The following is a 13,190-nucleotide window of genomic DNA, read 5'->3' on the forward strand; positions in this document are numbered from 1 at the left end:
GTCTAAAGTTCCTGGACAATTTCATCCAAAACTGGAGGCCCCTTTCCAGAATGGTGTCCCATCCCCAAGGCATCCCAAAGCCAGTGGATGATTTACAGAGACATACAGAAGACCGCCACCTGTCCCCAAGGGTGGGCCAGCATTTTGAAAGTGAACTCCAGCCAAAACCATATCCTTGATTGGCTTTTTCCCCATCCCTCCCCTTTTCTGCTGTCCTCATTCTTCAGAGCACACACATTCATTAAATTGTTTTTACAAAAAAAAAAAAAAAAGAACTCCCCAGACAAGGCAATGGCCAAAGGAGGTTGTTTCCTGAATTTTTTTCTTGCACCAAACCTGACAACTCCCTGTCCCAGAATTTAGAGCTCTCTCCTGGCCCTTAGAACCTCAGGGGTCTGGCAGGCATTGTACACCAGCTTCCATGTCTGTGCACAAGGAAAGGGCCCGCTGTGCATGGTGTCCCCTCCAGGGAGGCCTCCGGGCTCTATTTTCCCTGCGGTCCAGTGGGGAATGGGGCTCTGCTTTGGGTCAGGGCAGTGGGCCCACAGCCTCCTTCCTTCCCGTATGTTTAACAGATCGATTTTTGCCTGAGGTTCTGGTTACCCTGTGGTCTGGCCGCCCTTGACTCTGCAGTTGCCTTGATTTGGGACTTTTGCCCGCCCAGTTTCAGGCCTTTCAGAAATGACAAAAGTGAGCTGAGCCTCTGGGAACATGTAGGCAGAGCTTGTGGCTGTTAAAATGGGAGAGCAGTACTTGAAGTGAGAAGAGGAAGCAGTGGGATGCTTTGCATCTCATTTCAGCTGGGGGCTTTGCATAACGTTTTAGCCTATGAATGAGGAAACAGTTTCAGTTAGACAAAGGGAAAGGCAGGGATTCAGCTGTTTCAGGCAAATTCCCCTTAAAGATGCCCAGGGATTTCAGTTTGCTGGGGAAAAGAAGACCTGGCAGCTTTAAGCGAGGCCTCCTACGTGTGTGTGCCCTATTAGGTACCACTTGGTGGGAGAACCAGGAAGAGCCCAACCAACCCACAAGCAGGAAGAGTGAGAGGCCAGTGCAATGCCTGGTGCATAGCAGGCACTCAGTACGGATTTGTTTCATGAATAAAGGCAAGGAAACCAAAAGTAGCAGTTTATTGTCCCACTGAGGACAACAGGAGACTCTTAGCTCTGTGATTCAGTGGGGATGTGCCATCGAACAGGCTATACAGTGTACGGGATTGACCTCTCCTCAAAAGACACAAAGAAGAAAGGCTTCAGGAATCTGAGGGGGACTAGAGGGTCTTAGAGGACCTTTCCCAAGAGGAGGAATTGGTGGTAGGTGTGTGTGTGTGTGTGCGCGCGCACAGGACAGGTATGTTTACTTATCACTAAACCATCTTTTGAAAATGATTAAAGAAATGCATTCATCCATAATCACAAATCCTACCCCTCTAACCTATTAACTCTGCATTTTCCACATTGGCAGATGATTTTTGTGTTGGTGCCGTTGTGTCTATCACTTGGTTCTCCTTCTTTGACCTCATCTTGCTGTAAATTCCTTTCCACGTCATTTATCTGTTTTAAAAGTGGCATGAGATGTTATAGACCTTTTCTCAAGAGTTGGACTCATCCTAGTCTTCCTGCGATCTTAGCTGGTGTAAACCACTTGGCAGAGTGGGCCAGAGGGAGGACAGGTGGGCCTGTGGCTGGGAGGACAGGCAGGTGAAGTAGGTAGGGGTCACATTGCCGGGCCTTCAGTTCCCGGCCGAGGCGTTTGGGTTTTGCTCTGTGCACAGCAGTAAACCCTTGAAGGTTCATATTAGTCCCCTAGTCATACCACACACCCACCCTGTTCCGGGCACCTAGCCCAGAGACCCCAAGATGCCTCCTGAGCACTGCAGTCTTAATGGGGGTAACAGAGGTGGCAAGTAGAGTCGATTCCAAATGGGAGTTGAGTGGGGAGGAGCTGAGCCTTCCCAGAAGAGGTGGTATTGGGTATGTGCCCAGGAAAGGTGCCGGAGGACAGCACATGGGAGGCCAGGTTGAGCGGCTGGAGAGCCGCCAGGTCTCCTGGGGCTGGAGCCAGGCGATGTGTGAAAGGATGAGGTGGGAGGTGAGAGTGGAAGGGTAGTTTGGACCAGATCATGGACAGCCTTGAGTACAGGTTGGGTTTTTCCATTTGGCGATGGGGAGTGCTTGGTTTTTGAGCCAGGGGCGATAGCATGGCCTAATCCAGCCCTGACATGGCTGTGTGTGAGGAGTGGAGGGCAGGCCACAGGGCGTCCAAGGGCCAGTTAAAAAGAGGAGGAGAACCTGAACTGCAGTGGGGGGTGGGGGTGGGGAGGCCCAAGAAAGTAGGTCTGGCAGGATCCCTGTGACAGTGACAGGGTGGAGTTGTACAGAGGTTTCTCAGGCAGTCGCTTCCCTGAAGCTTCCATCTCATCTCTGGAAAACACTCAAGCCCTGTCTTGTGTATAATCAGCTCAAGAAGGCTCCGAGTGGTTCCTAAGGGTTTCAGACAAGCCTTTGAGGATTCCTGTCTGAACCTTTTCTCCTCCCAACACGCATGACAGGTGGAGGAAATGTGGATGTCTGGGCTGCCTTATCTTCCTGCTATCATCAGGTTTCCCGTATCATAGTAACAGAGCAGATGTCAGGCCCTGTTGCTAAGCATTCCCTGGAATATTAATACCTGGGTGTAGAACTGAGGGCTCTAACACAGTGACTCGGAGGCCTCGGGAAGCACCAGTTTGTTGGCAAGTATTCTTTTCTATTTCTCTCTGCTTTTTCTCCCTTTAAATCCTCATCCCCACCCCTGTCGTGTGGTCCTTGCACTGCTAGCCGCCTCAGCAAGCAAACTCAGCAGTAGCAAATGTGCAGCCATTCTCCCCTCCCGCACCCAGGGCAGACATGACTAATGGATCCTAGCATTCTTTCCTACGGAGGGGAGATGCCAGCTCCAAAGGCTTTCCAACACACTTCTCTGGATGCCAGCTCAGATTTGGCCCTTAAGATGAAGCCTCTTTTCCAACCTGCAGAGATTAACTGATAGGGCTCCCCGTCCTTCTCCAAATTCCTTCTCCCCACCATGCACTCCTCAGGGTCCTTCCTCTGGCACAGAGGTGGGGAGTGGAATGAGTTTTGCTTGCCTCTTTTGTCTCCTGGTTACCATCCTCATCTGGTCTTTTCCACTGTTCACTATAAGTTTGAAAACCAAATGCCTGATGACTCTGGGAAGGGGTTTGGCTGGATGTTGAGATCAGGGTTGGGATTTCATTTACCCAGTGCCATTTGTATCAGTTATATATCGCCATGATGATGCTGCATAACAACCACCCCTAAATTCAGTGGTTGCTTCTCTGTCTGTGGGTTGGCTGGGCAGTCTTGCTGCTTGTGGCTGGGCCAGACATTTTATTCTAAGCACTGTGGTTTCAGTGTCTCAGGGAAAACCACCCATGCCTTGCATGATGTTGTACTTGAGTTCTCTCCCTGTGACTGTTTGGAACCTGTATCCTGTACTTACTGGTGACCCCTGTTTGCCTTTGTATGTGGGTGCCCCCTCCCATATTTTTCAGTTTCCTTTAGCCCTCCTGTTTCACCTGCCTATATTCCCACTTTTCTGCCTGTACCTTTTCTTTTCTTCCCGCAATAGAGGTCGCCCACCCCCACCCACGCACACCCTGACACCTGGGCCTGCTCTGTCACTGTCGCTCGTATGTCCTAGCTGTGTGGGCTATGGTCTTGGGTCTGGGCGTCCCTCATGGACCACCACCCGTCACTTCCTCCAGGCAGTCTGCTGGCCGAGTAAATTGGGATCTGCTGCCCACTGCCACTGCTTGTTGGAACTGATGAGTCTATGAAAGCTCCTTCATTCACACCACGCCCTGGGAGTCCATAGGATTAGTTGCGTCTGTGAAAGTGTCCTTAAAATAAAATCAAGGAGGTGACATGCTGGGGCCTAAAGATAAGAGAGAGCCCCAGCCGCACCTGGGATGGGGTGGGCTGTAAAGAGCTGTCCCTGCGCAGGGAGCTGCTCTGTCCTTGCCCTGGTCCCAGTAAGATTTCACATGTGATACTTGGCTAAGGGCAGGTGGCTGCGCCCTTAGGGTAGCTTTTTAAAAGTCCGGTACATCTCAGAGACAGCTGCAGACTAGTAATGTTTTTCACACTCAGTCTTGGAAGGTTGGAGTCAACAGTAGTGTTTTCCTGGGATAGTTTTTGCACTGCTCTCTAAAGTTTACATTAGTGCGCTTTCATTTTCGTCCACACCCATCCCCCTTCTTTTAATTTATTTTTTTGTGGTAATGTATCTATAACATGAAATTTGCCATTTAACCATGTTTAAGTGTACAGTTCAAGGGCATTAATTGAATTTTCAATGGTGTGCCATCATCACTACCATCCATTATCAAAACTTTTGTTGTTACCCAACATAGAAATTCTCACTCATTAATCAGTAACTTCCATTCCCCCCTCACCTCAGCCCCTACTATCCTCTAACCAAATTTCTGTCTCTGTGAATTCCCTTTTTCTAGCTGTTTCATATAAGTAGAATCATACAGTAGTTTTCCTTTTGGGTCTAGCTTATTTCACTTAGCATAATGTTTTCAAGGGTCATCTGTTTTGCCACATGTATCAGAACTTTCTTTTTTGTGGCCGAAAAATATTTCACTGTATGTCTAGACTACATTTTGTTTATCCATTCATCTGTTGATGGATACTTGGGTTGTTTCCGCCTTTTGGCAATTGTGAATAATGCTGTGATGAACATTGGTGTACAAATATCTGCCCAAGCCCCTGCTTTCAGTTATTTGGGGTGTATACCTAAGAGTGGAATTTCTGGGTCATATGGGAATTCTACATTTAACTTTCTAAAGAACCACCAAATCGTATTTCACAGTGGCTGCACCCTTTTACGTTCCTCACAACATGTGAGAGTTCCAGTCGCGCCACATCCTCACCGACACTTGCTTTCTGCGTTGTTTTTAAAATAGTAGCCAACCTAGTGAGTATGGAATCGAATCTCATTGTAGTATTGATTTGCATTTCCCTAGTAGCCAATGATGTGGAGCATCTTTTCATGTGCTTATTGGCCATTTGTATATCATCTTTGGAGAAATGTCTCTTCACGTCTTTTGCCCAGTTTTTACATTGGGTTGTTTGTCTTTTTGTTGTTGAGTTATAGGAGTTCTTTATATATATACTCTGGATCTTAAGCCCTTATCAGATATATGGTTTCCAAATATTTTCTCCCATTCTGTCGGTTGTCTTTTTGCTTTATTGATGTTATCCTTTGAAACGCAAAAGTTTTTTATTTTGATGAGGTACAGTTTGTCCGCTTTTTTTCCTTTTGTTTGTGCTTTTGGTTTTTGGTGTCATATCTAGGAATCCATTGCCTAATACACACCTAATACAAGGTCCTGAAGATTTTCCTGTTTTTTTTCTAAGAGTTGCATAGTTTTTAGCTCTAATACTTAGGTTGTTGATCCATTTTAAGTTAGTTTTTGTTCATGGTGTGAGGTAGGAATCTGCCCCTTCCTTGAGGAACACATGAGGTAAGAGATGTTACATGACCCACCCAGCTCGCTTGTGTCTCTAAGGCTAACATTCCCCCCCGATTCAGATTTGTGAGAACCACCAAGTCTGTTACAGAGATAGAAAGAAATAAAGAAAGGAAGGGAAGGGGGAGGGAAGAAGGAAGGGAAGGACTTTTTTTCAAGTGGACACAAGAGTCTGTGGAGAGGAGGCCTATTTTAGTAACAAGGGGACTTGTATGCATCATTGAAACCAACTTACTGGAGATTTACAGATAGGTTCTTCCATCTTTAAGTTCTGGGTTCAAAAGTACAAAATTCCAAAAATACAAAAAAGAAAAAAACAGGACGCAGCTGCTTCCAAGTAAAACGTTTTTGTGTTGATCAGTTCTAGATGCCTGGTGGTGAGAGTGGACATGAGGCGTTAAGAGGCTGAGAACATTACTGTAGTAAAAGTTGTCCTAAAGATACATTTGGAAATAATACATTTCTTTTCCCTTTTGGGAATTTGTACTGAGGAAATAATCAGAGATATGCACAAAGAATTATCTTCTAGGATATGCACTTTAGTGTTGAATAATAGAGAAAAAAAATTGAAAAGAATCTATATGCCCCGAAACAGGAAAATGTTAAAGATGCATCATATCCAGAATACTAAGTAACAATTAAAAATAATATTTTTGAAGATTTTAATGATACGGGGAAGTACCATATGATTTGAAAACAGTAAAACGAAAACAGTGTTGATAGCAGGAACCAAATTTTATTTTTAATCTATATATAAATACCTAGGACAGAATTGGAAGGCAGTAGATTAAAATGTCAAGAGTCACCATTTGGGGGGCGGAATGGCGAGCGAGTTGAGGGTGTAATGTCAGCGCCAGGGGAAGGCCCAGTGCCCCGGCTCTGCAGAGACGGCTGCGGTTGTGGGGCTGGAGCATTTGTCTGCATGACAGCGGACAGCAGGGGGAGAAGAATAAGATACCCTGTAAAGATGTGTTTGTTTTTACAGATCTATGTCAGGAGATTGCCTGGGGCTCATGGACCTCCATCCCATTGGAATTTTCTCAGGAAATCGTCACCCGGCAACTCCTGATTCCTGTCCCCTAGGGTTCCCGGAGCTCCTGTGCTGCGGTGAGCGCCGCCCTGCCAGCCCCGCAGCAGCCCCGCGCTCGCCCCGCTTGTCCCCCGCGGCGCCCAGAGACCCCCGCGTGGCCGGGCCTCGGACCGAGCCGCTCCGGGGCGCACTACCCGGTGGGGAATGTTGAGGAACAAACTGCCTGGGAGTCAGCAAGGCGCGGAGACCCGTTATCCCCGACTACCGTCTCTGAGTGTGTCCAGTTTGTTTTCCTAAATCCCTGCTCTTCAGGGAAGGGCCATCCCCAGAACGAAGGCTGTTCGGCGTCGCCTGGTTGTGGACTGCCTCCTTTCCCAGGCCGTGTGTGGGGCACGTAGGTTCCAGAGCGGCGGGGCAGGTGGGGGGCTGGCGGGGAGGGGCGGGGAGCGGGGCCGTGTCCTCTCGGCGGTGTTTCAGATAGAACGACACCCCCCCCACCTCCCACCCACGTTCTTCCTCCCCCAGCAGCCTTGACCGGTGCTCATTGCATCACCCGCAGGTGCAAACACATGCGAGCACACACACATCGAAGCACACACGTGTGAGCATCTGCACACAGGCTCACATGCACATGCAAGCTGACGTGAACATGTGCCTTGCAGTTGCATGCACACAACACACACACACACACACACACACGTGCAGTGCCCACACTCCTCTCTCTCCAGCCTCTCTCCTGTCACTGCCTCTGAAGGACTTCAGAGACAGACCTGGCCCTTGTGTACCCCTCCTTCCGCCCCCCATTTTACAGACCTGAGAGAAGAGCCCTCTTTCCACAAACCCCCCTGCCACTGCCCCACTACAGCCCCCTTGGCCAATTCCATCCGTCCCCTTGTCAATTTCTGATGCACATCCCCAGCTTTTTACTCGCCTTCTTTAGGGCCCTATTTTGTTGCCCTGTTAATTAACTTTTTTTTTTGCATGGGTAGGCATCGGGAATTGAACCCGGGTCTCCCGCATGGCAGGTGAGAATGCTGCCTGCTGAGCTACCATGGCCTGCCCTGTTAATTAACTTTTATCCAGGATAAACTGATATTTATTAATACAAGGACACAGTTCATGGTTAACTTATGTAGCACTGCGCTTTGGAAGTTTTAAGAATGCCTTTCCAATACACTTCTCTGGATGCCAGCTCAGATTTGGGCCTTGAGATGAAGCCTCTTTTCCAGCCCTGTAGAGGCTACCTGGTAGGGCTCCACGTCCTTCCCCAAATGCAGTCTCCCCATCACCCGCTCCTCAGGGTCCTTGCTCTGGCACATAGGTGGGGAGCGGAATGAGCTTTGCTTGCCCCTTTTGTCTCCTGTTTACCTTCATCCCCTGGTCTTTTCCACTTTTTCACTGTTCACCACAAGTTCAAAAACCAAATGCCAAGGCCAGGGGAGCTGGCCGCGAATGCCGGCTCAGCCCGAATAGGTTTGGCAAACCCACCCGGCTCTGTCGGCAGTTTCCTACACTGTGCCTCTTCAAGCTGCCCTTCCTCCCCCACCATCTGTCCCGAGGTTGCTCTGTGTGGGCGAAGGACAGCTGCGCCGTCAGAGGTGCCAGCCACGGTTGCAGATGGGCGTCGCAGTCCCCGAGCAGGGGCCTCACCTCTCCTGGGTTCTCACATGTGACCTTCGCTCAGAGCCTCCCCTGTGGACAGCCGCGAACTTGCCCTTGGGACCACCTGCCCAGACAGTGCCCATGGCTGGCTCCCTTGACCCCTCTGTAGCTGCTGACCGACTCGTCCCTGAACCTCCAGGGCAAGAGGGGCTGTGGGCAGAGGGGTGCAGTTGTGGTGTCCTCACCTCCCCACCCTGTGGACTGACCAGACCAGGGCTGGGAGAGGCTCAGTTCCCACCTCCCAGGTGGAAGTGGCTGGCCTAGGTGGGGTGCTGATCGTACCCCCGGACCCTTCTCTGGGCCTCTGCCTGCCGCCTGTGCCTCCCTCGTGCAGCTCTGCGTGGTCAGGACTGCCTGGGGCAGTGGGCCCAGCCTGGCCATCTCGGCTTCCTCAATACCGACGCCCAAAGATAACTAACCTCTTCCTGGTCCCCAGCAAGCCCACCCAAGGGCTTGGCTGTGCACAGGTCATTCTCTCCTGGGGGAGTTTTCCTTCCACCTTCCTCACTGCCCCAGACCCTCCCCACCTTCGTTGCAGGAGGAGGTGATGTGATGCAGGGAAGTAATATCTGCCCCAGAGGGAGCAGACCAGCACAGCGAGCTCTGTCTCTGTCATCCTTCAGTGAGAATAAAGACTGAGCTCAGGAAGACAAAGCACAGACAGCCTGCGGGTGGCAGCAGATTGATGAGAATTTGGGGCTAGAGTTTAAAAATGTAATAGCAACAGACCCCAAATGGGTCAGGGGCAGAGAAGTGTTGGTTTGGGGGTTCCCTTGCTAGTGATCCCAGAATTCTGGCTCTTGTAGGAAGTGTTCCCAAAGGGAACAAAAAGAGGGGAGGGTGCTTATTCCCTAGAGATTCATTTAGGGGTAGTTCGTCTGGGGCCACGAGGAGCTGCTGTGTCTCCCACCTGTGTTCCCCTTTGCCTTCTCCTGGTTGTCCCCGACCTGTCCCCCCCCAAAAAGAGATGAAGATTCAAGCATCAGAGCATAGGGGCCTCCCCTGTCCCCCATCCTTCCTCCCCATCCCTCAGGGTGAGAAGCTTCTGTGAAAGCTGGGGTCTTCCCATTGAGGACTCGACACCCCAAGCTTTCCTGGCTTGTGTCCTCTCCTCTGGGGTCACCACTGGTGAACCCCTGATTCTTGGGGGTGTCCAGCAGAGCTGAGGGGCCACCCCCATACTAGCTGTGCCCAGCTGTGGCAGGACAGGAAGGAAGGCTCAGAGAGTCCCGAGAGCCTTGGGTACCCCAGCCCGGCACATGGCGCCCCCTGCAGGAGGTGCGGCGACCGTGAGGCTGTGACCTCTGGGTGCCTGGACACCCAGTTTAGTCACCAGCACAGCCTCTCTGGGTTCGGGGCGACCCCGTCACTCCCTTTTTTTTGAAACTCCCCTACTGGTTTGTTTCTGTTTTTTTTTTGGTCATTGTTTTTTTTATTTTGGTCGTTGTTTTTTTAATAAAGGAACAGGGCTATTGACTTGTAGTATGTTTTAAGTGTTCTCTTGGAGCAGAGCCATGTGACTGTGCATTCACACTAGCAGTAATTTATTAACCAGACAGACCATACAGTACTGAAGGCTGAACGTGGGACACCGACATAAGGTTTTTGATGGTCCTATCTTCTTTTGACCCTGTCTGTGTTTTCCTGGGTTGTGTGTTAACCTCATCCGGGAGAAGGTCATGGCTTTAATTAAATCTGAGGAACCCTTTGGTCACGGGGGCACCCAGCTCTCCGCAGCCCTGGCCCGGCCACAGGGGCGCCCCTTGAGGCTCTCTGGGATCTGGGGTTGCGGGGGTCTCTCTCCCATCACCCCAGGGTGGCCCCCGCTGTGGAGTGTGTTGGGTCCAGCCTGGCTCTGCCACGTGAGCGGAGCCCAGGGAGTGGTGTCCGCCCTGGGAGGGTCAGCCCGCACGCTGCCCCCTGCTGGTCATCACGGAGAAAGCCGTGGTCTGGGCCAGCCGGCCACCAAGTGGGGCCCACGGGTCCCTCGGGGGCCCAGCACCTTTCAAGGCATGCACGAGGCCAGTGAACACAATTTCATAATAATAGTAAGTCCTCTGACTTCATTTACTCACAAGTGTATAGAAGATGAAAGGTTCATTGATAAGGTTTCATCTTTAGGAAATGACCAGCTGTTGGGTTTTTGTGCCTTGTCAAAGAAGAATATCCACAATTATCTAGAAAGGCTATTAAAATACTCCCCCCTTTCCCAACTGCAACACGCATTTGTGAGAGGCTGGATGTCCTTCTTGTGCTTTGAGCAGAAAGCGTATCACCAAAGATGGAACGAAGGAGCAACCCGCCATCTTCTAAGCCAAACTTTCGTCTGGTAAAAATGTAAAACGATGCCATTCTTCTCGCTAATTTGTTTTCATTTTGAAAATATCGTCATTTTCATAAAATGTTAATTATGTGAGCATTTAATGGGTTTATTATTTTTAAATGAAATTATTTAAAATCTTTTAAGTTTTAATTTGGAATATAGTAAATATTTATCTACTATTTATTATAGTAGATAAACCCACATAAACAAAAATTCTTTAGAGTCCTCAATGTTTTACAGTAGTTTTATTGAGATAAAATCCACATATCATATAGTTAGCTCTTTGAAAGTGTACAGTTCGGTGGCTTTTAGTGTACTTACGGATTTGTGAACCACCTCTACTATCTAATTTTAGAACATTTTTACGACACACACACACCCCCGGCGCAAAAAAAATCCTGTACTCAGCTGTCACTCCCCTTCCCCTTGCCCCTGGAAACCACTGATCTACTTTCTCTCTCTATGGATTTGCCTATTCTGGGCATTTCACATAAAAGGAATCATATGACTTTTGACGACTGACTTCTTTTACCTAGCATGTTTTCACCTATGTTGTAGCAAGTATCAGTATTTTTATGGCCGAAATAATACTCCATTGCATGGGTATACTACATTTTATTTATCCATTCAGCAGTTGATGGGTATTTGGGTTGTTTCTACTGTTTCTGGCTATTATGAGTAATGCTGCTATGAACAGTCTGTATGAATTTCTATGTGGATATATGTTTCCAGTTCTCTTAGATAAATATACCTAGGTGTGGGATTGCTGGGTCATGGGTAACTACGTTTAACATTTTGAGGAAGTTTCACTATTTTCTAACCTCAATGATTTTCCTAAGTGCAAAGGGCCTGAGTATGAGAACCACTGGTATACATGAGATTAGACCAGGGAAGTGTGGGTGACTCAGTGCAGCCCCTCACCCTTGCTAGGGGACCGAGAGACCCTCAAACTCATTTCCCTCCCCCTCCCCCTCCCTCTCCCTTCTCCTTCCCACCCGTCTGTCCCTTCAACACACACATCCGCCGACTGCCTGAGCAGTACCCTCAAAGTAGATAACCAAAGAGATGGCTCTATCCTTGGTGACAAGAAGAAAGCCAGCTCAGCTAGGCTGTGCCAAGTTACCTGTGCAGCAGTGCTGGTGCAGGGTCACTCCCTGCAGGGCTGTGGGTGGCGCCCCCTGGAGTTGTGCTGGGGGGGTCCTGGCTGTGGCTGCTGTTGTCTGTACCCCTCCCTGCCCCAGGGCACAGGGACCTGTGAACCCTCCTCAGGAGCAGAGCCCTGGGGCCCTGTTAGTAGAGCCAAAGATGGTGGCCAGCGTCAGCCACCCCCAGTGTGCTCTGGTCCTCCAGTTGGGGCAGCAGCATAGGGGTTTGCCCAGGCCATCTGGCCGTGTGCCCCGGTCCCGGCCTCTCCTGTGAGGCCACGTGCTGAGTACAGCTGGAGCTGCGCTTGGGAGGTTGAGGGATCAGATGCCCTCCAGGGCTTGCCCGCTCTATTCACAAGTATGCACGGCGTGCCTCTCTCTCCTTTCTGCTCTAACCGTTTGATGTCCTGCCAGGCATTCACGTAGTCATGTGATCCATTTAGTTATCCCTCCCAGAATTATTAGCCTTTTGAAATAGGAGCGCTGAGTAAGTGGTGTTTAGCCTGATCCAAATGGTGGGGTCCCAGGCATCAGTGGGGGCTGATGTGGGGGCAGGGATAGGTTGGAAGTGCCACGAATTTGGTGCCCCGGAGTTCAGAGGGTCCATGTCTGCTGTCTACCACCCAGACAGTGACGCACTCTCTCTCTCTTTCTCTCGTCTCAGATGTGACTCTCGGCCCTGGGCTGGGCGCTCCGAGCCATGGCAGACACCATCTTCGGCAGTGGGAACGATCAGTGGGTTTGCCCCAACGACCGGCAGCTCGCCCTGCGAGCCAAGTGAGTACCTCCGAGGCCCGGCCAGACCTCCTCTGCCTCCCTCCCTTCTTTGGCAAGATTCATTCCCAGGCCCTCAGAAAGAGGAGTGCCTGTTGAATGCCTGCCGCACAGCAGGCCCCGAGCTGGGCACTGGGCAGCCATGCACTCATTGAACTACCATTTCATCCCCATTTCACAGATGAGGAGAATGAGGCCAAGGTCCTTGCCCAAGTCACTTAACTTGTAAATGGCAGGGATGGAACAAACCTGGCTCCTCTTGACTCCCAAGTCTGTGTTCTTTCTGTCAGGCAGGCGGCAGGGAGCCATGCCTCTTCGTTTGCCTTCTTTGTTACTAGTCTGGACCTCTGTCACTGAGCTGTAAGTCCCCACGCCCCTTCAGGCAGCGGCTCCTGATCGCTGGGTGCTCACTTCCTACCTCACTGCTTGGCTCAGAGGGGCAGGGCCAAGCCAGGGTTTCTTTTGTGAGTGAAGAGCTGCCCCTCTGGCCGAGGTGCGGAGCCAGCTTCAAGATATCTCCAGGTGCTCACATTTTCTGTGCTCACAACTGTGAGCCCCTGGTCCCTCTTTGTCCCTTGGGGTGCTAGTTTTCCTGTTCTCCTTCAGCTCACAGAGCCTTCCGCTCTGCGTAGGTGAGGCTGGCTCCATCCTCTGCCCGCCGTGGCTGAAGCCAGGTGCTCCTGCATGCCTCTCTTGCCTGCTCATCCCTCCCCAGCC

At 50.3% G+C, this 13,190-nt stretch overlaps 1 protein-coding gene across 7 annotated transcripts in view; it reads left to right on the forward strand.

Moving 5' to 3' along the window:
* The window catches only part of RPH3AL (rabphilin 3A like (without C2 domains)), a 144,448-nt gene that overhangs the window by 42,967 nt on the left and 88,291 nt on the right, over positions 1-13,190 (forward strand). For all 7 annotated transcript variants that reach the window (XM_077165459.1, XM_077165455.1, XM_077165460.1 and 4 more), the window contains exon 2: positions 12,364-12,476. In XM_077165459.1, the coding sequence (XP_077021574.1) occupies positions 12,400-12,476 (77 nt within the window). In that variant the 5' untranslated portion in view covers positions 12,364-12,399. The remainder of the gene's footprint in view (positions 1-12,363; positions 12,477-13,190) is intronic.

This window comes from Tamandua tetradactyla, chromosome 6 (genome assembly GCF_023851605.1).
Source record: "Tamandua tetradactyla isolate mTamTet1 chromosome 6, mTamTet1.pri, whole genome shotgun sequence".
In the NCBI taxonomy this organism is placed as follows: domain Eukaryota; kingdom Metazoa; phylum Chordata; class Mammalia; order Pilosa; family Myrmecophagidae; genus Tamandua; species Tamandua tetradactyla.